The 24,510-nt window shown below is 39.7% G+C and overlaps 1 protein-coding gene across 3 annotated transcripts in view; it reads left to right on the top strand.

Annotated features, from left to right (window-relative positions):
- Positions 1–21,357, top strand: part of SUDS3 (SDS3 homolog, SIN3A corepressor complex component) — a 30,269-nt gene extending 8,912 nt beyond the window's left edge. For 2 of the 3 annotated variants that reach the window (XM_044990159.1, XM_044990158.1), the window contains exons 7-13: positions 292–448; positions 4,938–5,033; positions 7,730–7,791; positions 8,748–8,769; positions 9,526–9,631; positions 16,260–16,344; positions 19,865–21,357. In XM_044990159.1, the coding sequence (XP_044846094.1) occupies positions 292–448; positions 4,938–5,033; positions 7,730–7,791; positions 8,748–8,769; positions 9,526–9,631; positions 16,260–16,344; positions 19,865–19,963 (627 nt within the window). In that variant the 3' untranslated portion in view covers positions 19,964–21,357. The remainder of the gene's footprint in view (positions 1–291; positions 449–4,937; positions 5,034–7,729; positions 7,792–8,747; positions 8,770–9,525; positions 9,632–16,259; positions 16,345–19,864) is intronic. The other variant, XM_044990160.1, reaches the window with a different exon arrangement.
- The last annotated feature ends 3,153 nt before the right edge of the window (positions 21,358–24,510 follow it).

The raw sequence follows: 24,510 nt of genomic DNA, 5'->3' as shown, positions 1-24,510 counted from the left end.
GAACTTTGATATATTTGAATTAAGTGTTACGAAGCATTACCAAAGATTGATTTTAATATGAGTAGCACGACTATTGCCAGTGTAGTCATTGCTTTATTGTTCATTTTCTTAAGCATTTTTCAACTGGTCATATAAATGTTGATATCGCTTTTAAAATGTAAGATGACTATGGCTGCTCTATTCCAAAACTAATCAGTCCTTGTTATCATTAGTTCTCCTTTCCACCTGTGGTGTACATCCTTGTCATTAGGCTTCTCTTCCTTAATCCTCTTTCTTTTTGGCTTGCATTAGACAGAGCAGGTGGAGAGAAATTATATCAAAGAGAAGAAGGCAGCAGTGAAGGAGTTTGAAGATAAGAAAATTGAGTTGAAGGAAAATCTGATTGCTGAATTAGAAGAGAAGAAGAAGATGATAGAGAATGAAAAGCTAACCATGGAGCTAACAGGAGGTAAAAAGATAAGCATCTGTCTCTTCTCTCCAAACATGAGGCCTAACCACTGGGGGTCGGGACCCCTCAGGGGGTCATGAGGTTATTACATGGGAGGATTGTGAGCTGTCAGCCTCCACCCCAAATGCCGCTTTGCCTCCAGCATTTATAATGATATTAAACTAAAACCACTTTTTTATATATTTATAAGGGGGTCACAGTCAGTGGCTTGCTATGTAAAAGGGGTCACCAGTACACAAGTTTGAGAACCACTGCTAAGCACTTTTCAGAATGCTCAAACTAATGAATCAATATAGTTAAATTTGAGGGCTTTTATAGAATTTTGTAGAATTATTTGATTAAATGTTTCAGGATTTCTCTAGAATTGCATTGACTTTGTTCTTGATTAGCAGAACAAGTTGCAAAATTTGATGTGTGGTGTTAAACACCCTATTGCTACACTACCATTCCATCGTTTGGATACCTTGTCACTTGATCTGAAGGGAGCTTTCAGTTGTTTTAGGTAGAGCCTAGGGGTTATTGAACTGAAAATAAAAAAATCTGGATACTTATAGGAGAGAATTAGTTCTTTGTAGCATTTGGTCTACTAGAATGACCAAAACTATTAAGATACAAGAGTGACCAGAGCCCCTATGGTTCTGCATCTCTTCTGTGTCAATTTCTGTAGCTAGAGTAAATGGGGGGAGGGGTGGTTTTGGGGCAGTGCAACACTTCTGTAGCTTCCTTGTCAGAATTCTTTCTTGACTATGGCATTCAAGTGAGCACCCTCTCTAAAAGGAGCATGTCAATCTTCAGTTTTATTTCTATATTGGAACTGGAGCCAGAGACTGGGACTGAGTTTGAGACGTATGGAGAAAAGGAGTGACTGTTTTCCCACATGCAGTCAGTAGTGTGGTGTAATGCTCAAAAAGGGTAACAATTTTTTCCCCTGTAAACTAAAAACTCCAATTTAATAAATCTTTTTGCCCAGAATGTGCCACAGCATCCATTTATCCCCTCCTGAGGCTCCTCCCTTTTTAGTGTAAAGGGCAGATGAGAAATTTTGTTGCAAATTATTTGTTTTGAGAAGACTTTCTGCTTATGGGGTGTATGAGCAGACTGCAATTTCCTTATTAGAAATATTTATATTACCATAGCACTCAACTGCCTCAAGCAGGACCCATGTGACTCAGCCAGTAACAAAACTTCAGCAGTAGTAGCAGCAGCCAGCCAGCTTGTACAGGAAAAAAAGGCAAATTGTTGAAAGGATCAGTACCTAGAGAAGAAACTTTAATAGGTACTTTAAATGATCAAGTTTAACCAGAAATAAATGATACCCAGGTATAAGAGGGAAGTTTACTCCTTTTAACTTAGTGTTTGTAGACGGAAAGAAATTGATGCCCTAGGGTTTCAACATATAGAAAGGGGGGGAAAACTGCCTGGTTGATTTTGTAGGATTCCTTTGGAACCATGGAATGGTGGACATTAATTCACACTTTGTCTGAAGAGTGTGTCCCCATGGCTGGCATTTCAACTAACAGCAGCACAGCTTTAAGCTATACGTCTTAAAAAGTGGGTTTTTTGCATGTTTAAAGTTTGTGTTCTGGAATAATGGCTCCTTATCTGTAAGCCTAGTAAAGACCTCACATATCCCTGTAGATTCTCTCATCATTTGCCTTTAGTATGGTGACAATTGGAGCTAATGCATTATAACCATTTTTGTTACTGAACTCTTCTAGCGAACACACACCAGATGTTCCTTTTTTTTTTTCCCCATTAGGCCGCTGGGAAATGTCATCCCACGACCTCCAATTCCATCTGTGGGGAAGGGACTACTTCAGTACCTGAAGTCTGGCAGTTAAACTGTTGAGATGTGCCACATTGTTGCTCTAACCAGTCATGCCAGGATTTAAACTGGGTTCTGAGTTCTCTAGTAACAGATGCTAAAGAGGCAGACAATAAAGGTTGAAAAAGGCCATGTGAAGCCCATGAAATAGATAAGGGGAAAATTTCATTTGTGTTCAGACTCTGGAAAATGGGCATTAAGTGGACAGATTTTTTTTTCCTGAAACCAACTGGTATCCTTGATACAGAAAGCATTGCCAAGGTAATAACTGACACAAATGAAAGTAAGTAGAAGGATAATTAGCCTAGTTCACAGATGGTGCTAGGATATTGTACCAATGGTCTGCTCTTGCTTTTCTAATAAAGAACTCCCTCACCTTATGGGAGAGTCTGAGACAATATTGTGTTAAAAGGTGTCATTTACAGACTTCCCTTCATAGTTTCTGCACAAGTTTGCAGACTTAGTTTTATTATTGTTGAAGTCTGTATGGATAGATCTCAGTGCTGATGGCTTTGTGTAACCTGTCCAATCTAACACTGGCCATAAGAGCACTTTGTGTCTCATAGTATATTACATATTAACGAAAAATCTGGATAAAGATCCAAAGTAAGAGAAGCCTTTAGACCATAATGCATTTTAAAATTGATTACTGAAAGATTACACTGTGCTGCTTATACTGTGTAGAAATTCTTTAATTTTCGTGCAGCATCTGCTTTGTGTGCTAAGGGTTCCCTTTGTCTACTATTTGAGTTAGCTTGGTGAATGGTGTAGGTGTAGTATACAGGGAATGACTCTGTTACAGCTAAGAAGTCTAGAAAGGATATTGACCTAGCTAGAGGGAAGCTCCTTTTCTTGCTCATCTGGTAAAAGGGCCCATGCACATGAGTGTTACCGTTAACTGGAAGATTTAATTGTTTTCCTGCTATAATGTCCAGCCACATTGTATTGTAGAGAAGAAAACTCTCATAGGCAAACATAAATTGAGGAAGACGACTGAATATAGTCTGGTGGGCCGAGATGGCTTGTTTACCTCAAGCATCTGCAGGCACGGAGGTAAACCTAAGTAAGCAAAGTGTCCCGGTGTGCCAGCTGTTTACCCTGACAGCAACTGGTGGGGAAATTATGGGAGAGAAGCTGGGGGTCAGGGGAGTAACCCCTGTGCCCACCCCCACCCCCCATGACCCCACCCCTAGCCCGGGACCCCCACACTCTCCCCTTCCCTTCCCACCTTATCTGAGGAGGGCCAGGGAAGGATGTCTCTGGCCTGGCTGTGGCCTGCTCCGGTACACCAGAGAGCACTGAATGTGGAGTAGTCTGCTTTTTGTGTGTGCTGCGCAGTGTATTTTCTCAATTTGGTGAGAGATCTCACTCAGTACAAAATACTTGTGTAAATATTTAATTTTTTTGTCACTTGGATGGGTTGGGGATGAAAAAGATCCTCACTTCCACCTTGATATGCTGAGGGCTTTTCTGTTCTTGCTGCTTTGCTGACTGCAGCCTTCGTTACTAATTTGGAATTGAGTACCATTTTCCAGCCAACTGGCTGAGTTACCATTTAGAAACAGTCAACATCAGCCATTAATTGGCCAAACAAATTGCTCTTAAAACCCTTCAGAAGGAGGCAGGTATAGGGTCTGTCATCAGCAATATAGTGTTTCTCAGGAGGGAAGCTTATTTCTCCAGTACATTCTACTTTGTTCTGACCTGGGACATCTTTATAAAATGGCTCCTTTGTGGGGTCATCTGGACTCAACAGATCAACTAAGAATAGTTGTGGATTCTTAGCTAAAGCTCAGCTCAAGTAATTACTCAGGTACCTAAAATTCTCCTTGTGGTTTCAGTTGGATGTTCGTTCCCCCCCTCCCCCAATTTTTTGTGCTAAAATGGTTCTGTTCCATTGCTGTGTGCTGTTAAACTGCTGCTATGACTCACTCAAGAAGTGTCTGTGATAGATGAAGCAAACTTTGTGTATAGTCTGTGATCCTCTGGGATTAAATGTGTTCTGTGAATTTAAGACCAATTCAGTAGAAATTTGGCTTAGTCAATGTTGTTGAGGCACTAAAAAGCTACATTATAGCAGCCTCTCGCGTACTAGTTCTCTTTTCACCTCCAATATACCTTAGTGGTAAAAATTGTTGTTGGCAAAGTGACTTGTCTGTAATTTGAGGCTGGCTTGCAAACTTCTATGTTTTTAAAAAAAATCTACCAGGCTTTGTTAATGCAAAAATATTCATAAACCAAACCCTTTAAAAATTTCCAGTTAAATCTGGATAAACAGATTCTTGATATTATCTCCAAAATGTATGTATGCTAAGTCTTTAAAGTAGCGCATTTCTGTAATTATCTATCTGTAAAACCCTGAAAATATGGTTGTCATGTGGAGGTGGCATAGCTATACCATGACATCGATAATGCTGTATTTAACTAAGTAATCCAGAATTTGTGTGGTGTGTGTTTTTTTTGTTGTTTTTTTTAATTCACTGCCACCAGTTTCAGCATTTGCCAGTGCTGGTAACTAATGTTGAAAAATCACGTTCTCTGTGTGAAGGAAGAAAGATGATTCTTCTTGTGCCTTGTAGCAAATCTTGCTGCCTTTCTCATCTCCCTGTCATTCTTCAAAATCTTCTGTGGTCTTATCAGCTGTCCAACTTCATTATTCTGCAGATTCCATGGAAGTGAAACCTATCATGACGAGGAAATTGAGAAGGAGGCCAAATGACCCTGTTCCGATCCCGGATAAGAGGAGAAAACCTGCCCCTGATATCCTTTTTACACAAACAGTCAAGTGCCATTTTATGAGTCTAGATTATTACACATAGTGTATGACACAGTACGTCAATAATGCAGCACACAGGAAAGAAAATTATAAATAAGGTTTAAGGACCTGATTTAATCTGTCAGTCTAAGACATTCGGCAACGTAATCTGTCACGTTTAACTAGTGTTGGAGTAAGCAAACTCTGTATTTTGAGTTCACTTAACAGAAGATTATAACAAAAACCAGTTCTTAGGCCCAGTTTTTGAGCGTGGTGGCTTGACTACTTTGGGTTTTGTCAATAAAGATTGGGTTGTGAATTTCTGAAGTGGATTTGTTTTAAAAAATATCCATCACATGCCCTTAGAGTAGGTCTACAGTTGGGGTGAGGTTCCCATCTCTCACACACATACTTGCTGCCTGTCCTACAGTGGATACGCTACTATCTTGTACGGGAGTGGGGAATCACACCCCCGGCTCATAGTGTAGACGTAGCCTTAAAGTAATGAATCCCGTAGAGCATAGACAGGATGTGGATTAAGATGGGAGGAAGGGGCTTTAACTCAAATAATTGACAAAATAGTTGAGAGGAAATTCATCTGTTCTTCCCCTTCATCTGGTGTCCGAGAACTGCCATTCCACATCTCTGGTCATCTAAGGAGCTGTGTAGTGAAAACAAGGAATGCAAGACTTGCTATTATAACTAAAATTGGAGAAAATCTTTCATGCCTTCGTACAGCATAAAGGAGGGGGAAAATACATAATCTTTATTCCCTTCAGAGGTCAGATTTAATGGGCTGGTACCATAGCCTATGTAAGTGTTTGCATGGTTCCCCTGCAGCCGTGACTACTTTTTTTGTACCTTTTATTTAACTGGAAAGTAAGCCAGGCACATCTATTTTTCAGAAGGCAAATAAAAAGAGCCTCAAGCTTATTATTTAAACTTTTTTTTTAAAGCCCATGTTATGACTTTTGGGAGTGACTCATGATTTCTGCATGCTTGTACTATACCCCGAACTTGTAGTTCTAATTGAATATAACTGCAGGGGTCTCCTGCCTTGTTTGAACTACTCTTGCTAGATGGTTTTCCTTTTTAAAAAAAAAAAATAGTATCCCTTATTTGCCATCATTCAGGGAAATCTGCCACAGACTTATATTTATCCCTGCTGCTGTGGAAATCACTCTCTCCTCCATGAAACTGTGACTGCCAGCTTGGATTCCACGTCTTGCCTAAGTTAAGCACTGCCTGCCTTCCTCCCTAAGGAAAGGTTAATGCTAGTTGTATGCAGAAAGGTCAAAGTCTGCTTTTTGACTGGGTCCTGGATGCTGCTGCCCTAAAGCAGGAGTGCAGCAAGCATTCCATCAAAATCCACATCCTGGAAGTGAAGCCTCCTGTTCTTAAGTTGTTGTAAAATAGCCTTTTTGTTTGGTTTTTTGTTCCTTTTTGAAGGGACAATTCAGTTTAAAAAATGATACTTCTGTCTGAGCGTTCTTACTTTTAAGTGTTAGAAGTAACCTGCAAGATCATAGCTGGAAAAACCAGGGAAAATTTTCCTGTTCACTTCTTTTGGTTACACAGACTGTACCAAAAAAACCCAACCCACCTAAATACAATCAATTTTATTTCTCTCATCAATTTCCCCTGTTTTTTGTGGTGGTTTAAAAAAAAAAAAGGGGGGGGTGCAGAATCCACACAGAGGGGAGCAATACATTAGAAAAGAAAGAGGAAAATGTGATTGTAAACCCAGAAAAACTGGCACTGGAAACTTGGAGTGCATGTAATGCCCTAAAATGCTTCTAATTGTATTTAATAACTGACTAGTTTCAGGTTGATGGTACTCCTTTTTATCTTCCTCTCAATTTTACTTTGTTTAGACCCAAGATGCACTGGAGATTCATATTTTCCAGGCCTCTGCTCACACCCAGTGTGTGGGCTGCAGTGTGTTGCCATTGTCCCCTCATTCTGCTGATCAACAGAACACTGAATGCAGCTCTTCACAAAATGTGAGGTGACAATGGGATCTTCTTGCAGCTCAAGTATTAACTGGTATTCTTCTCATACAGTGCAGGTTAGAAAAGATTGTGAAAATGTTACTGGTTATGCCTTCACGGCATAAATGTCAAGTTTCTTTTTTTTAAGCAGTTTTTATTGATGAATTTGGTTAAAATGATATGTCCTAGTATGTATGCAGTGTTGTAGCCCTGTCAGTCCAGGATACTGGAGAGACAAAGTCAGTAAGTAAGATATTTTTTTTTTACTGGACCAGCCTCTGTTGGTGTGAGAGGCAAACTTTTGAGCTTACACGGGGGTATTCTTCAAGTCTGGGAAACTTACACCTGGAGACAGTTCCCAGACATGAAGACAAGCTCTGTGTAAGCTCAAAAGCTTGTCTCTTTCTCCAACCGAAGTTGGTCCAGTAAAAGATATCACCTCACCCACCCTGTGTCTCTAATGTTCTAGAACGGTTTTTTGCAACAGAACTGTCAATTGGCTACAGTCTGCATGAAGCCCTGAAGATGGCTATGTAATAAATAGATTTTTGTTTCTTTGGTAGGACTCTTTGAATATTGTAGCTGTAGGTGACTTTCTTGTAAAGTTCTGAGTTTGTCCTGGTCAAGTGGGAGGGAGACCACTGGGGTGTTTGGTTTCTACCTTTGGTTGTCAAAAGTGTCTTGGTTACATGTACCTTAATTCTGAATACCCCAGTTAAATTATCTGCTGACAGATGAACAGATAATGGAGGATCTTAGGACACTGAATAAGGTAAGTAATAGCTTGATCTAGAGAAACTTAACCTCCTTCTTTTCAATGCTGAGAATTATCTCCATATCTGGCTAATCAGTTGCTCCTCTTCATAATGCTGGGAAATTGTCACCTACGTAGATATCCCAACCAAAGTAGGCTTTCTAGTCTGTACTCCACTGCCTAACATACCCAGGCCTATCAAGATGGCGGTTCCTTCCCCCCCCATCCCATTACAACAGGTTAGAATTAACTTTAATGAAATGGTATATATTTGATGTACTATTTGCATGAAGCACAGTATATCTGATTCTAATAAAGTGGAGGAATCAGAAGTGTTTTTCCTTCATCTGGATTTACAGACACTGATACAAACTCCTGTCAGATCTCAAATCTTAAAACAGAGGTCATGTGTTTCCGTCTTCCTTTGTAATGCATCTCAGCTTTGTTTCATGTCATAGGATGCTGGCTGGGTGAGGTGGGAAGGCTATATATAAAAGGTTTGTCTTTTCCAGATCTATGATCTGTTTTGCCAGAGCTCCATCAGGGTCCCCATATGGGCTTGTTAAAACTATGCAAGATGGAGTGAGTTTTCAGTTCTCTCATCAATGAGGCTTATTTTAGAACAGTTTACTCCAAGCCTGATCAGAACACTCTGAATATGAGGGGAGGGTGTGAGATGGAGTTTGGTTTTGGTTTGTTTATTTTGGTGAATTACTTGAAGTTAGAGGAGAACTTCATTTTCCAGATTTTTGTCTCATGATACTGATGTTCCATGTCAAGCCTTGTTTACTGTTCGTGATTTGATCTGGATTCTAGTTATAACTAATAATTTTACTTACAATTTTACATTCCACTTCTTTTTTAATCTTGCTTTTCATTTGTCACAATTCCTTTTTCAGACTAATGCTTTTATGATACCACAAGTTGCATTTTAAATGTCTAAAATTGCTTTATTCCTCTCTCTTTTCTGGTAGCTTAAATCACCCAAGAGACCAGGTAAGTGCATGATGATATTAACATTGGGTACAAATCATGTTCTCTCAAGCATACATGAATCTTGTTGGAGCCTTGTAGCAGTCTTTAAATTGGAACTTCTTTTAGTCTCTGTGGTTAGTCATCCAGTGAGAATTACTGGCAGTTCTACTGCTTCAAAACTGCCATCTTACCCTTTTTTTATAAAACAAACAGTATGAATAGTGAAATATGATGGGGCAGGTGTCTGTTTAAATGTAGGATTCAAGAATCAACCAAAATGCTTTTGTAAGAGGTTTTTCATCTTCACTACGCGGTGTATTGAGATGGCTCACCCAGTTTTCTCAGGTGGGTGGGGCCAATTGTGCTACACAATTCACCAGAGGGGTCTGGATATTTCTCTAGTGTTTGTAGCTGGCTTTACTTCAGTTTTTTTGGGCTTAGTTACATAACAAGAGTCACTTAGAAGCTAATCCAAGGGCCAGTCTGTCTGCTACTTGTAACACTATCGCTTTTCAAGTTCTTTGAGAGAAGCCTGGCAAGCCCTTTTGGGTGAAAAGAGACAAGCACAGAGGTGAAATGACTTGCCCAAACAGAAGGCATTTATGTCAAAGCAGAAGTAAATTAGAGTTCCTCTGTTCATACCACACCTCTTTAGTCAGTGAAATTGCATTAACACCTCTGAAGCAAAGACTTACGCCTATCGTCAGTTTTCCTGTTTCATGTATATATGCTGATGTGAACATGCTAGTCTATATATACAACTTATTTCTGTTCCAGCATCTCCTTCATCTCCAGAACACCTACCAGCCACACTTGCAGAATCTCCGGCACAGCGGTTTGAGGCTCGGATTGAAGATGGCAAACTCTACTATGATAAAAGATGGTAGGTTTAGCGGGAATATGTGGCGGCGGCTGCTGCTGTTAGTCTGAGCTCTGTAGAGACAAAACAATGCAAAGAGAACTTCCTTTGGAAAAAGCATTTTAGAGGCAAAATGTGTTTCTGAGCAGGAGCTAGCTAGCACCACTACGTGTGGTGCTCTGAGTGAATTAGAAGTGGCTATAGCTCTTTACTGCAGGAACGTTGACAGAACTCTGAGAAATAGTTTGCTTCCCTCTCTGACTTTAGTGGAAGGGAATTTATGGCTATGTAAGCTGGTGTCATTGGGGCCCTGTTTTGTGCTAGAACACCGAGGAGTATTTTTATTAAAAGTAACGTTAGTAAAGGTAGTCACCATTAAATGCAGGATTATGTGCAAACAATTACAAATCCATTAAGCTATTACCCAAATGTACTGGTGCTGATGCAGCAGCTCTTTATGATATTGGAAGTTCTTAATTCAGCTTTATGGTTCATTAGAATGTTATGCCACAAGGTGGCAGAATGTAGTAAAATATTATGAACCGGCAGAGTAGAATGAAAAATGTTTCTAATAACTAAAACCAAATAACCTTTAAAGACCAAACCCCCACACAAGAACCCACTTCAGAAATGATGATCAGATTTATCTCTGTAATTTTTATGGGTATATAGCTACTGAAGCCTCACAATACATCAGGGAAGATGTTCATTTTGTACAGAGAACTTATTTCACTTGGTCTTCCCTTTTTAAGCTTAATCCTATGAAATATGCAAGAGTGAGCAATCAAGGACGCAATCTAGTCCTTTAAAAATAGCAAGCTATTTACATGACTTATAATATATGTATTACTTTGACTGTTGAGCTGTGTGTTGTAGATTAGTTTGGTGTAATGATAGCTCAGAAAACCAAGGGAAGTTGCTGTAACCTTCTCACTGAATGAGTGGCATGTGAAATGAGTTCTATTCAACATGAGCACCTAGAAGGTAGGTCATTTTCTCATCAGATTTATGACCTGTTCTTTTTTAGCTATTAAGTAGAAGGCTATAACTAAAAGTTTGTAACCTAGCACAACAGCAATTTCACTGAGTTTGTTAGAGCAGTTTTCCTGTTACCAACCCTCTGGTAGTCAAATTTCACTAAAGGTTTGGGGGCGGGGGGGGTGTGTGTGTAATGACAGTTTAGCAATAGAAAGGAGCTTGAACTTGTGTGTGGCTTAACCTAGGATTCAACAGACTGAGTCTTTTCACAAGTGTATTGCTTTTTTTGTTTAAAACTATCTTCCCTGCTCTTTCTGAAACCAGGATAAATTATAGTGATTAAACTCCACTCCCTAGAATTTCAAGCACACAGACACATCTGTAAAAAGCTTATGTCCTCCCTCTTAGAAACAACAGGCTGCTCTTGCATTTTAGTCAAGTGAAATTCCCATCAAATTCATAGTAAGGAATACATAGTTGGACCCCAGATGAGCTTCACAAAAGCATGAAAAGACTCTAAATCATATGTGGTTAGGACATATGGCATTGTAGCATAAATATTTTTCTCACCGCATTCCATTGTCATGGGGTTTCATTGTCAAGGATTGTAGTCATTGCCTTTTCCTGGGTCCTGTACTGCTTTGTTTTACATTTTTGCTAGAATAATTCCACTCACATTTTGATTGATACTAATAATGCCTCTGCAAAGTAGCTGATATTTTAAAATAACAAAGTAGCTCGTGGTAGGAGGGTAACTTTTTTGAAATGCATATTAAACCTGAAGCTGCTAGCATGCACTAAAAATAATGAACTCTGACAGCTCAGGAGTGACTATTTTTTTTTTATTCCTTCTGACAGGAGACATAAAGGACAATTCTCTCAAAATAGTTAATGTTTAAGGCTAGAAATGGACTCCCTGAGGTTTTTGTAGCTACATTTGGCGAACTTCTTTCACAAAATAGAGACTTAATAATGGGAATCTCAGCTGGATATGGAATTTAGTCTATTTTTTTTCCTCAGCCATTTTGCCCCAATGCCTAAAACACTTGCCTGCAGCAAAACCACTTTTTTTCTTCTGTAATTTTAACTTTAGATGTGCACAGTATAATTGAGAATTTCATAGCAGGGAATGGGAGAGGCTTCCATTATTGGCCGCCAGTCTGAAATACAGTGTGCATCTGAGGCTTTGGTTTGTGTTTCATTTGTCCATCATCCAGAGTCCCTTTGTCTTATTGAAAAACTTCCTCACAAGAACAAGCTGAGACACTTCAGAGTTTGAGTTGAATATTACCTAGCAGAAGACAAGACGAAGTTTCAGCCAGCCTCTGTGTGTGCTGGCCTTTATGGCAGTTTATTTTACCTAATAGAAAGTAAGAGTTCACCCATTAGAGCTATTTTCTTTCTCTCCTAGAAGCCAGCTTAAAAAATTCCCAGGTAAATTCGGTCCTAGTCCACCTTTCCCCTTCTATTTTTATCCTTTGTTTTCAGTGGCTGCCTGACCACTTCGAGCGACAGTCTTCATCAACAAACAGGCAGCGGTAGTGCCTGGTTCCCCTTGCTACCCTGCTCCTCTCCATTAGTTCTGCTGTCTGCCTAGTGTGATACAGCATGGCCAGAGGGCAGCAGGAGAGGGTTAGCAGGGAGCCTTATTCCCTGCAAGGGGAGGAAGGTTTGCCATAGATTAACTAGAGCACCTGAAGCCAATAAGAGCACCAGCAGTCAGTCACATGATATAAACCCCTGCTTCAGTCAGACAGTGTGGGGGTTGGAGCAGGAAGGTTTGGTTGGAGCAGAGAGCAATTTGAAGGAGTTGAAGCAGAGAACAGTTTTGAAGAGAGACAAAAGGAAAGTTTGGAGAAGTGCTGTGGTGGGCTGAGAAGTCCAAAAACCCTAGGTAAGGGGCACCTGGCTTGTGTAGAAGGAAGGCAAGAAGCCCGTCCACAAGCTGACGGGCAGGAGAGGGAAGTAGCCCAGGGGAAGGAACCACCAGTTCAAGTGGTTCACCACTAACCTCAGGGCCCCTGGGTTGGGACCTGGAGAAGAGGGCAGGCCCAGGTCCCTCCCTCTCCACTCCCCTCCTCAAGGACACTAGTGGGGTAATTAAAAATACCGGTTCAGAGGCAAGCAATGGCACCCTGAACCTTCCCCAAAGAAGAGACAGCGCGAGACCCAGCATAACAGTACCGGCAATTTGCCACACTAGCTTAAGGTTTTCTATAGTACCCATCATTATGGGTCTGTGCCAGTGAGCGACAGCCTCTATTGATGAAAAGGTAGGTCATTCTCCAGTCCCACTGTTATCTTGGTAATAAGGGTGCCGATTGCAATGGTGTGTTTTGCAATATGGAAGTGTGTACATTATACTAAGACCCCAACTCACTTCATATAGACAATGAAGAGCTGTAAGATTGTAACTTCTGGTTACTACAACCTCACAGTGAGGCCTATTCATGCCCTAGCACTGTTTTCAAGCAGGCAGTGGGGTCTGAGAATGCTTGAGAATGCTTCCAGTTTACAAGATAACTGTGCTGAATAAACGCAGTTCATTGGCCAAGTCTCATGGTTACTATTAAGTTACCAGGGAACCAGATGAAGTCCCGCCCTGAAAATGGAGATAGAGGTCTGAGATGTTTAACATTTTAAAAACAATTTCCCTGTCTTTGGTTTGTTAACCCAACGTCTTCTGGTTTTAGTTGTTATATACGCTTTGGCATTTATTTTTCTCATCTGAAGGGCATAAAGCTGAGACTATAATATTCTTTGCTGGCAATCAGCCTGAAAATGCTGAGTATGGGAGCCAATCAGAACAGATTATAGAACTAATTGTTGGAGACTTTCATATTTTATGGTATGGCTATTATGGAAATAACAGTAGAGATTATGCAGATTATCATACTCTAATGGCTATCAGCCAGTCAGCGTGCCGGAAGTTGCATACTGAACAGTTGTTGGGGAAGTAACTGCAATGATTCTGCAGCTCAGACACCTGATCTAAATGTCAGGCATGTCCTAATAGGGGCAGAGGTGGGAATATAACTATGCTTCAGTAACTGTAGGGCATCTCTGTACTCCTGGCTAAAATTGTTCATGTAATTATACTGAAATAGATTATTTGTAGGTGATTCCTGCTTATAGGATAATAAAGAGACCAAGCCTACTTTAACTACAGCATTAACAAGGTGAATCCTTAAGTGTGTTACATGCAGAAAGCTAACATTAAGGCTATGAAATCAAGCACTTGAAAGCACTGCATTATCCTTTGGCATATGCCTTGGACAAAATAACATGAGATAAAATAGGGTCTTATCTTATATAAGCAAAGAAACTTGTACAAGCTGGATACAGCAATGTCATGTGGGATCCTGTGGCTTCCTATTTATAATACAAACATTGTCTCTAATTAACAACTTTGGGTGGCATGAGAGATCAAATATTAGACTTTAATAAATGTAATTTTCTTCCTGACTTTCTAAAACAGTCCACTTTTTCCCAAGAGTTCAGTCCTCTCGAAGTGTCTCTTGTCTGCTCAGTGCCTATAGGGCAAGCGAGTGTGTGTTTCATGGCAGTGACTGGCAGACTGTGTGGGAAGAGGGAACTTGCAAACTGTTATCTTTGTTAGGTTGTCAGTGATGTGTGGTTGTTTTTTGTTTGTTTGTTTTTTAAATCAATGCACTAACTAAAAAAATAAAATCCATACCAACCTCCATCACATGCTTTACCATCCAAACATAACACCCAAACACTCATCACCTCCACGGTGATCACCCATTGTGCACATATCTAGTTCTGCAAAATCACACTTCCACAACTTTAATTCCAGCCTTAGCAAGATTAAGCCATTCTATCAAAACATAATTTAATGTCCCTAGTTTCTTTACTATCAGCAGGAATCTGAGGTCTGTTTTGATTTTTGAGGAATTACGTGTACTGAGATGTCTGTATCGTGACATTGGAGGAGAAGCCATGTGAATTAGGGTTGGCTTGGATTAATATTGATGTGTTGCCTGACTTTTTATTAACTGCATTGATAAGGCTGCTCAAATGCACTTCCTAACTCCAAGTTAAAGCTGTTTGTGTAGCAATTTCCCTGTATCTTTTCTAGCATCAATTTTAAAAGTAATTAGAGTATCAAGTTTCCAGGACAGTAGCTCTGACAGACCGTATGACACCTAATGTAGGGGGCTACCTTCCTTAATTCCTTTGCATGTTCTTGGGTGGGGAAGGTGAAAATTAAGGGAAGATCTTGAAATAAGGGATATTATGAAATGGGGAGGGGAGAGGCTTTTGCCCATGTTTAACTTGAAATTGTACCCACTTGCAGCATGGACAGAACTCCCTGTTCTGGTGTCTTCTACCCTCTTCTTCCCCCTGTCCCTTCCGTATCCATCCCTATCGACTGCAGACCCCCTTCTAAACCTCTGGACCTAAGCATCTTTTGCAGCCTTGGTTCTCCTGGCCCTGTTTGACCCCTTTCATATGGCTATACCTCCTAGGCCACTGCTGCCTTCTGCTTGCCACTAGATCTAATCTCTTTGCCAGTTTGCTACACCAGTTTTATGCCTCCTGCTTTTTATTTCATGTGTAATGTGTTTTTGTGAAAAAAGTTAAGTGATGGGGATAAGGGATTGACCATGGAACCAAGTGCTATCCTGAACATACAGGCAATGAATCTGAGGGCTTGGCGTGCTAGCAGTCAGCAATGAACCAGTCTGTAGGATCTAGTGAGGTGGTTTAGCACATAGCTTCACTAGCAAGTCTCAGGAGCTCCAGCTATGTTGCAAGTCACACTTGTTGCTTAGTCAAGGTAGTGGGGGCAAGAAGATGGAGAAGTTTGCAGTGTCAAAGCAATTCCTAATGGTTTGCCAGAGTGGAGTTGCACTGAGTCTCCCTCAGATCAACTTCGGGTTGCGGTGCAGCAGGGGCAAAGGATTCGAGTCCTGAGCTGGGTACTACACTTGTAGCAAAGAGGACTAACCAGGTGTGAGATGCTGCCAGAGAAATGAGCTGGGTCTTGATTACAAAACTGGCAGTGAAACACTGATGCTTCAGCACTTCCCTGCCTGTGCAAGGTACCAGTTGTGTTACTGGAGAAGCACCGTCTTTTGAGTTTTATTGGGTGTAAATGCAAGCAGTTGCGACACAATGTTAAGAACATGAGTTTTTTTTAAATTGCATATCTGATAGATTTTCTAGAATTCCCTACAACCCAGCCGTTTGTTAGTCTGTATGCTTTAGATCATTTTAGATGAGTTTGTTTTAATACTCTGTAGCTATTGAAAGATGGAAGCAAATCAGTTGTAGGGAAAAAAAGGACTCTGCCCTAAGAGTAAATATTGTCAACTTTTGGTGTTACCCATTTTTATGTAAGTAAGAAATTCTATTAAAACATTTAATTATGGGGAGTTGTCAGTAATTGTATATTTGAGTGGGGTGGGGGAATCTGCAGTATGCAGCTTAGTGTGTTTTGTAATGTTTGGGTGCAGGTGGTGGGGAGAGAAATGGGTTTAAACCCTTAGCTATGTAATGATGTGAATATGCTGAGAAAAGCGAGAATCCTCATGCATATAGAATCTGTGTGGTTCATAAATCAAGCTATTCATGGCTTTCTAAATCTTCACATGCAGTGGATGGGATCTCCTGGGCAGCTAACAGATTCATGCGTTGATTTTTGCAGGTACCACAAGAGCCAGGCTATTTACCTGGAGTCAAAAGAGAACACTAAGATCAGCTGTGTGATCAGCTCTGTAGGAGCCAACGAGGTAATGGGCTTCTTTAAGTTTTGGTCCGAATGAGACAATGACAAGGGTCAGTGCAGACAAGCAAATGGGTGTCTGTCCATTGGGCTTAAAAACTCATAATCACAATACAAATTGCTTGGGAGAGTAGCAGCCTCTTCCTTTGGGGAAAGATGTGGTATTTCAGAAGCTAAATCTGAGGTGCAGCTGAATTACTGTTGGATTCATAATCTTCATAATTGTGCTGCCAGTGATGCTTGCTCAGCAGTGTTAGTGGGTTTTAATATTTGTAACTTTAATAGTTTGGGTTGATCTCTTATTGACACTCGTATCCTTAAACATCTCTCTTTTTACATATCCCTCTTCTGTGTTGCTCATAGATGATTTTTGGTGCACAGTCAACCTGTTAAAATTGGATTATGATATACTCTAGTCATCTGATTTTTTTTCCCCTGCAGAAAAGTTTGACTGAGGGTTTGAGGGTAAGCCTCCTAGTGAGTAAAGAAGTTCAGTTCACCTTTTGGCTCCAGAGCCAAGCCTGTCTTAAGCTCCTAAGTGGAATGAGTATTTATGGTCTTGGATCAGTCTTGATGGCCGAGAATCCACATTACAGAACTGTTGCACATAATTGGTTGCACATAACTGGAGAGGCAAAGGATTGACCTTGTGGGAGACGTAAATATCTTTACCATGTAGCTCTCTGCCCAAGCTACTCAGTTGGCAGGGCATCAGAAAGGATATTTGCATTGTATTTCCCTGGCTGTGGATTGAAAATAATTTCCATTACTTCTAGTCTTTAAACTTTCCAGGAACAAATATTTACTCTCATTTGACATAAAACATTGGGGACCCAGAAGAGGATGAATTAAAGGCTCGTCACCCTATCTACACCTAAACTTAGTATTTCAACCTTACTGCTAACCTCGTTATATATGTTACAGGACCTCTAGGTTGCCCATTAAATTAAATCAAGATCCTAAGTCTCTTAAAAGTTAACAGCAGGCACAATCTCCTGGAAGTTCACTTGCTGAAAAGCATTTATCTCTGGGATATATCTGACAGTCAGTGACTGAAATTGGCATTTTGGAGCTTGCCTTGTACAGACACCTCATGGTATTAGCAAAATGTGGGTGAAGTTTGAGACTATACCCTACCAATAAGAAAGCAGGCTAGTAATTTCTCAAAAGCTAGTCAGTTTTTGCAGCAACAGGATGAACACTGATGGTAAACCAGACACTGGTTCCTCATACAGCAGCTGTCTGTACAGCAGCATGGTGACTGCCAGCTGGTGGGTAGTTGCCAGTTTGAAATGACTACTGGCTTAGGGCCAAAGTTGAGCAATTTCTTAAATGTTCTCCTGGTTTTATCAAGGTAATTGGGTTTAAAATTACTGGCAGTTAATAACTATACCTACTTTACTGTTCACATGTCCTACTCTTTGGCTGCTATAGATACAAAGTTTCTTATGTGTTTGAATAAGTTTGGCTTCAGGTTCCATGGGACATAGTAAATTCCTTCACCTCTGGCTCAGAAAAATGGTTGTCTTTAGCAGGTGTGGGTTGAGATTGTTGATGATTAATGCCTCCCACAAACTAATGGACTGAAAGGAGTTGGGCAGCGCATGTTTGGGGATTAAGTCAAGTGTTCACAAGTCACTTAAGTACCAGAAAAGGGCAAATCATTTGGCTAATGCTACTTGAATTGCTGACAAAGAGTTGGGATGATGTTAGTGGGAGTTAAGAGGCATGTGCATCTAGGATTGATCTGAATCAAAACCTAAAACAAACTTGGTATTTAAGCAATACCACTAGGAGAATTGTGCAAAGAAAAACAATTGGCAAACAATGTGAAAACTAACTTTTCAAAAAAATGGATAATGAAGCTAGAATTGCTTAAATTCAGTGGCCTCTGTGAACCAAAAAAGTACCTCTAATATGGGTATTAAAGGGAAAATATTTTATCAATAAAATTAATATATGGGAAATGCGCTTTTATAACAATGAGCCATAGTCACTGAGCAATCATTAGGCTCTATGGTTGATTATTTAAATGAACCTGTAGCAGAATGCCAACAGATGTATTATAACACATACAGAAATGGCTAATTTGATTAAGGTTATTACAATTAACATTAAGGATCTTAATGTTGTAAATGATGAAAGGCTTTAGCTGAAATTAAAGAATCTTGCAAAAGGATAATGCAGACTTGCATTTTCTTAAAGTGGAACTGGAGCATTCTTTCAGAGGCAGCTGGCTTCAGCACTGGATTAGAAGAAAGGGAAATGGGTTGAGGTTTTTTTGTCTCTCTTCCCCCCCCCCTTTTTTTTTTTTTGCCATTTCAACTGAAAACAACAGAAAGGCAAGGAAGGGACTTCTGAAAGGAACCGTAATGGGGAAAATGTGTGCGCTAGGGTCTATATATACTCTTAATCATGAGCAGATAGAATTCTCTAAGGGCTTAGAGAAGGTGAATTTATAAATGTTTTACTCTGGAATTGAAACTTGTTAAGAGTGATAACATTTCTATGAAAAGCTGAATTTTTGCAAGTAAATTCCCCAGTTATAAAGTTAAAACCCTTAAATGTTGAATATTATTGGAGATGTTGGAGACAGTCTCCCAGTGAAAGGAATAATTAAAAGCAAGAAATGCAGAATATAATATAGTAAACAACAACTACTCTGTGTCTGGAAGTCAATGATTAAGAATATACCTATACCTGAAAGCCAGCACTAAAATGTGAATTGGTCAAGACTAAACTTAGAAGACTTTGTAATGGAAAATATTGTACTCTATTCATAATTGCAGCAATGTTAATTTTTTATCAAGTTTTCATTCTTATTTAAAACACATTTTAAAAAAATGACGTTAAAATGATAAAACCAGGAGGACATTTGCGCAGATTCAGTTTTAAAGGCATCTGATCTGGGTTCCAGAATCCTTGACAATGACTTTGATTTTAAAAACTTTATTTTCCAAATGGCTATTTCTGCAGATGCAATTTGTTGTCATTTGCAAATAGATTATATATCTGCAGTAGTAAGAATTTTCAGTGTAGGTGTTTAAAAAGCAAGCACTTTTATCTCCAAATACAACTTATAATTTAATAGTGTGAGAAATGCTTCACTGAACAAAATCAGGGCAAGCTTTTCATTTGACTAATAGTTACTTGTCTGAGCAAATCCCAGGACAAGTAATTTTATGATCTGTGGATCTAGGGAGACTTATTCTTGATTAGCTAAAACCAAATGCAAGCTTTCTGTTATGAGCTGTTGCAGTAGAGAACTTCACCTGCTTGATGCTTAGGAGGAGCAATTACTTTTTCTGATAATAGAGGGTTGGAAGCAGAGAGAGGGTAAAGCTGGTGATTGGATACATTATACCAAGGTGGCTTTTAAAAAGCCATGTTTTATATTCTTCCTAAGAAAGCGGGGAGAGCTGCAGAAAGCAACTTTTATGGCAAACATTAAGGATCCCTGAAAGATTTTTTTTCTCCAATATTTCTAATCTTGGCGGGTCTCCGTCTGCTCTTTCTCTCTCATGCAGATCTGGGTGAGGAAGACCAGTGACAGCACAAAAATGAGGATCTATCTCGGACAGCTACAGCGAGGGGTTTTTGTGATCCGTCGGCGATCAGCTGCATGACTGTCTGACTCTTCCTTGATTTTTTTTCTTTTTAAAAAAAAGAACCCTCTTACAGGGAATAGCAGTCTATCCACCCAGCCATAGCAACAGAGATGGTGTTATGGCCTCCTGAGAGACTGTTAGTGGCTGGCCACATCATCCCCATAGTCCTTAAGTCTCTAGTGACACTCAAGCACAGCCCTGGAGCGCTGGACTTCTGGACTTTGCCATAAAGCTTCTCTGAACTTTTTTCATATTTCCGGAGACTATATTTAAGAAGACTCTGCATCATATTTTCTCATCTTTATATCTTTGTACCGTGAAGCGTGTGTGTACATGGACAACACCATAAGTTAAGTTTTGAATTGTGGGGGAGCCCAGCTATTTTCCTTGTTGAAAGCTAGCTCTGGTTTTTCTGCAAAGCTTAGGGTGCTGAGCAGGAGGAGACTCATCCAACTAGCTTTCTCTGTAACAACATGACATCGGTTCTTTTGGAGGAGCTGTTGAAAGATTTGCCCATGCAATGAGGATTTTTTAGGAAAGTGTGAAAAGTGTTTTGGAAACCTGTAACGTGCTGATGTTCCAGTTGATTTTAACCTGGTTAAACACAGTCATACTTGGTGAATCCAAAGCTTCCTTTCTCTTCACATTAAAAACCCTTCAGATGAACAGACATTGTGTGTCTATACTGCTACACTGCATCTCCGTACATAGATGAGTATAAACCAAAGGATTAACTGGACTCTGCATGAGGCAGTGACATTGTATGAACAGCACAGTATAATCACTGATAATTTTACCTTCCAGTACTGTACATAAGTTCCTTGAAATTGATGACTCAACTAATTAATGGGCCCTACTGGAACAGTTGATTAACTTATGATATAGATCTTTGCTCTCAAGGGCCTGATACAAAATGAAAAGCTGCATTGCTAGGCCTTGACAGTGTGTATGAAGCCTAATTCCCCAAATGTCATAAAGTTTCTCTTTCAAGGTGTTTTTTAAGTTAGAAACCAAGATGAATCTCTACAGTGTCCTCTTCAAAAGTGCTGTAATTCTACAGTATTTAACTGATAGTGGCATCCATTCAAGGGTGTTTAAACCACTTGAGTTCCTGGTAGCTATTTTCTAAAAATACTTTATTCACAAGTGGGCACTGATGGCCAGAGGCCACCATGAAATGTGTTTGATGCAGTAACATGAACTATACAACATATAGGAAAGAGTGTCAACTTTCTGCCTTCTATATGAGTGAAACTGAGTCTCCACCTGAAAACATTGGGCAATGAGTTAATGTGCTCCTTTATCAGTGTCTGTCACTTGGAAGTGGGTCTTTATTCTTGTTTTTAAAATGCCGCCTTGTTCATGATTAGGTTTGTATTTCATATTTGGGTAAATGAAATATTTTAAATTTACCTTTCTCCAGTCCTTTGTTTGTTACAGTTGGGTGGCATCAAGTCCCAGTAATGATTCTGTGTACACACACTTGAGTCTTAGGTCCATGGTGGAATCTTAGAGCATCTCTACACTTACCAGTAGATGGACACTGCTGCAATCGATGCAGCGAGTGTCGATTTTAGTGGATCTGGTGAAAACACACTAAATCGATGGGAGAGTGCTCTCCACCTCCCCAAGAAGCATAAGGGAAGCCGACAGGAGACGTTCTCCTGTTGACACAGCAACATGTAGCCACCACGGTAAGTGGATCTAACTATGTCTACTTCAGTTACATTATTCACGTAACTGAAGTTGCGTAAATTAGATGAATTTATTTTTTCCCCCCCTGCGGTAGTGTAGATCAGCCCTTAGAGATGAGCATGTGATATACTGGCTGTGAGATTGAGTCATGTTACGTTTGGAGTCTCTGCCACCTCTGTACCTTTCCCAAGGTGAGAATGGGAGGAAGTCTGTTGCCCACCTCTCTAAGATGTGCTATCTTCACTGCAAATGCAGTCAGATGGAAAGCAGCAAGCTCTTTGAGTTCAGTTAACAGCATGCTTAATGCAATGTTCTGCTGCTGAGACAGACTTTTATAAGGTGATGTACCAAATGGGATTTGTCACTGAGCCTTACAACACGAACATCATGGTTCTTATAAATAAAACAGTGTTACATAAATAGGATTCCCTACTGAATCAATTGTGTGTGTTTCTGGGGGAGGCAGTTGGGGACCTGGGATCAACAAAGGGCAGGAGTCCTGCCAGTCCATTGGCACCAGATGTCCTAGCTGTACATAGAAGCAAGCCATCACTGAACACTTTTGGTGATTTTCTTTTTTTTTTCACACTTATGCAAGTATCGGATACTATTTAGAGCCAGGCACAACGTGGACATGGGGTTGTATAAGCTTCAGTGCACAGCTTTGACCATGCACCTCAGTCTTGATCAGCAACCTCACCTTCTGTTGCAACCTTGGGCTTTGCTTCACCATTTGGAGTAGTGCCAGTGTGCAACAGTCTTTTCTAGTGAGCTTTTTACAAGGTTCTAATGAAAATGTCCCCTTTCGTTATGTTTTGGCAATTTTCTTTTTCTACTTCGATGACATGGGAGAACTTTTCTTGCCTATATTGGCTATTGCCCGAATTAGACACCCCACCCCAAAAAAAGGCCTGTGGAAAAACTATTTTTTGAAACCACTTGTCCTATGGTGGTCTGTGTGTATTTGTCTCTGGTCTTATATTCATGAAACACCTTGCACTTGGGAGGTACTAAGCTTTTAATACTAAGAGGATTGTACTTCAGAATGTTTTATGGTTGGGATAAAGAGGGAGGAGACTTGGGGGAGAATAGCCCTGGAGAAAAATACAGTGCAGTTCACTTTTTCTAACCAGTTTTCTTGTCATCTTGTAAGTTTTCCTTGTCTCTTTCCAAAGGGGGCACATTAGGTTTTTGATTTAACTTTTTAAATGGGAGCTGGCATCTCCATAAAATGACACTTTCCACTATAGGTTCTAACCATAAATGAATAGACTAGGGCTGCCAAGCGATTACAAAAGTTAATAGTGTGATTAATTGTGCTGCTAAACAATAATAGAAATCCAAAATATTTAAATGGCTTTCTACATTTTCAAATATTTTGATCTCAGTTACTACACTGAATACAAATATTTGTATTGTAAAGAGAAATAGTATTTTTCAATTCACCTAATACAAGCACTGTAGTGCAGTCTTTTTATTATGAAAGTTGAACTTACAAATGTAGAATTATGTAAAACTTTAGAGCCTAGAAAGTCCACTCAGTCCTACTACTTGTTTAGCCAGTCACAAAGAGAAATTAAGTTTTGTTTACATTTATGGGAGATAATGCTGCCCACTTATTTACAATGTCACCTGAAATTGAGAACAGGCATTCACGTGGCACTTTTGTAGCTGGCATTGCAAGGTATTTACATGCCAAATATACTAAACGTTCATATGCCTCTTCCTGCTTCGGCTTCCACTCCAGAGGACATGCTTCCATGCTGCTGATGCTCATTTAAAAAAAAATGCATTAATTAAATTTGACTGAACTCCTGTGGGGAGAATTGTATGTTTCCTGCTCTGTTTTACCCGTTTTCTCCCATAGATTTCATGTTATGGCAGTCTTGGATGATGACCCAGCACATGTTCATTTTAAGAACACTTTCACTGCAGATTTGACAATGTTAAGAAGGTACCAATGTGAAATTTCTAAAGATAGCTACAGCACTTGACCAAAGGTTTAAGGAGCTGAAGTGCCTTCCAAAATCTGAGAGGGATGAAGTGTGGCATGTGCTTCTAGAAGTGCAACACATTGATGTGGAAATTACAGGACCTGAACCACCAAAAAGGAAAATCAACTTTCTGCTGGTGGCATCTGACTCAGATGATGAAAATGAACATGCATTGGTCCACACTGGTTTGGATGGTTATCTAGCAGAACTCGTCATCAGCATGGATGCATGTCCCCTGGAATGGTGGTTGAAGCATAAAGGGACATATGAATCTTTAGCGCATCTCTCATGTAAATATCTTGCGACGCCAGCTATAACTGCCATACGAATGTCTGTTCTCACCTTCAGATGACATTGTAAACAAGAAGTGGGCAGCATTATCTCCCATAAATGTAAACAAACTTATTTTTCCTAGTGATTGGCTGAACAAGAACTAGGACTGAGTGGACTTGTAGGCTCTAAAGTTTTACATTGTATTGGTTTTTGAATGCAGTTATACAACAAAAAAAATCTACATTTGAGATTACACTTTTGCAATAGAGATTGCATTACAGTACTTGTATTAGGTGAAAGAAATAAAATAGTATATCATTTCTACAGTGCAATATTTGTAATAAATAAAGTGAGTACTGTATACCTTGTATACATTTGAAAATGTAGAAAAAAATCCCCAAATATTTAAATTTCAATTAGTATTGTTTAACAGTGCAATTAATCACAATTTTGAGTTAATCGCGTGAGCTAACTGCAACTGATCGACAGCTCTAGAATAGACAAAACAAATGCATTTGCTACAGATTTGAGAAATTAACTTTTTTATGAATACTAGCATAAAATCATTCATTTGACTTGGTTTTGAAAGGTGAATGTAAAAAG

The sequence above is a fragment of the Mauremys mutica genome, chromosome 16 (genome assembly GCF_020497125.1).
Source record: "Mauremys mutica isolate MM-2020 ecotype Southern chromosome 16, ASM2049712v1, whole genome shotgun sequence".
In the NCBI taxonomy this organism is placed as follows: domain Eukaryota; kingdom Metazoa; phylum Chordata; order Testudines; family Geoemydidae; genus Mauremys; species Mauremys mutica.
This window is presented reverse-complemented; position numbering and strand designations above follow the sequence as displayed.